Genomic DNA, 1557 nt, shown 5'->3' with positions numbered 1-1557 from the left:
AAAAAAACATAGGCCTTCCTTGAAATTGTGCATCGGTGATGCACACAGAAATCAGAACCCGGCTAAAGTCGCAGTTTTCTTGCCTTTCCCGGCTCTGACCTGATTTTTGCTCTTGTGGATTGACATTAAGGTCTGTTCGCAGTTTCGATTTATAGAAAAGACCATTCTAAACTGAATGATATGAAATTTAGCAGGTGTTTCTGCTCCTAAAGTAAACCCAGAGACGATGGAAATCAGTATTTAGGGAGCAAACTATATTTTTGGCACAAAATAATAAAACGTAGTGTCAATAAAATCATTAATTTCAGCATTTATCATGTTATAGATGAAAATTAGAGAACTGTATCTCAAATCCATTGATATAATCTATCATTTACAGCAATAAACACAAATGACCTATTTTCATCATTTTTATGGCTATCACAACTTCGACGCTCTTTATCTCAGAATTAGATTATGCGACTTTAGCCGGGATTTCACAGAGAGGGTCACATTTTATTGTGTGTGCAAGCTTAGTGTGTGTACCTGTGTGTGAGATAGTTAGTGGCTGTTAGCTAGTTAGGCAGTAACTGTTGATTAGCCACTAGTAGTAGTTTGTTTGACTGTTTGTGATGTTTTGTTTATGACTTAAACCTAACTTTTTGTTAGTTTAACTTTTGTTCATTACTTTACCTTTGCAGTTAAAGTTGTTTGTTTCGCACTTGCTACTTTGATTTGTTTGTAGTCTGTAGTCATGTTACAAATGTTTAAACAGACACCTCTCTCCCCTGTCTCTCTCTCTCTCTCTCTCTCTCTCTCTCTCTCTCCAGTCTACTGGTCCAGTGGGCAGTGGCAGCATGCAGCTGTTGGAGACAGATTTTTCCCGCACTCTAACTGGACTGGTAGATCTGCATCTCTTCCATCAGAAGAGCATCCCAGTGTTCCTCAGCGCGGTCACCATCGAGCTGTTCAGCCGCCAGACTGTCACCTGATTTACCCATCATTACTGGACCACACGGTGCTCAGGGAACTCTCTCTCTCTCACACACACACACACGCACAGCAAGACACTGACATCTACAGAACATACAATCTGATCATTTTTAATTTGCCTCTTTTTTTTCAGATCAAGCATTGCATAGTTGAAGGTCATCATAGCATGACAATCTATATGCCAACATTTCAGTAGTATAGTGATTGTGTATTTTTCTTTTAATGCTATAAACCCACACTGTGTTGTTTAAGAAACGGGTTAACGTGTACAAGAGAAACCTGAAGATGTGCAGTTCTCTTTTTACAAGCATCATATTTCATGGCTGTTTATTTGTCTGTATTGAGGAAAAAATAAAGACGTATTAAACCTTTCAGTCTATTATTTGTATTGGGATCTAAAGGATTTCAAAGCATTCTCTGTGTTCAAGTGAATAATGATTTATACACACAGTTGGAACCTGCTTGTATTGTGTTTTACTTCAAACAACTCAAATAACCAAATCAACTCCGCGCTGAATTAAGGATAAACTAATATCCCCATTGAAAACACAATAGTTGCCTGGGAGCTCGGATGCAAGTTTTATG

The 1557-nt window shown here is 38.2% G+C and overlaps 1 protein-coding gene across 1 annotated transcript in view; it reads left to right on the top strand.

Annotated features, from left to right (window-relative positions):
• LOC107590744 (mitotic spindle assembly checkpoint protein MAD1-like) overlaps positions 1–1326 on the top strand; it is a 102739-nt gene extending 101413 nt beyond the window's left edge. The window contains exon 19 of the mRNA XM_016279651.1: positions 810–1326. Coding sequence (XP_016135137.1) covers positions 810–971 — 162 coding nt within the window. The 3' untranslated portion in view covers positions 972–1326. The remainder of the gene's footprint in view (positions 1–809) is intronic.
• The last annotated feature ends 231 nt before the right edge of the window (positions 1327–1557 follow it).

Source organism: Sinocyclocheilus grahami, unplaced genomic scaffold, assembly GCF_001515645.1.
Source record: "Sinocyclocheilus grahami isolate Dianchi unplaced genomic scaffold, SAMN03320097.WGS_v1.1 scaffold132.1, whole genome shotgun sequence".
Classification (NCBI taxonomy): Eukaryota; Metazoa; Chordata; class Actinopteri; order Cypriniformes; family Cyprinidae; genus Sinocyclocheilus; species Sinocyclocheilus grahami.
Note: the sequence above shows the minus strand (reverse complement) of the source record. Positions and strands in the feature narration are given on the sequence as shown.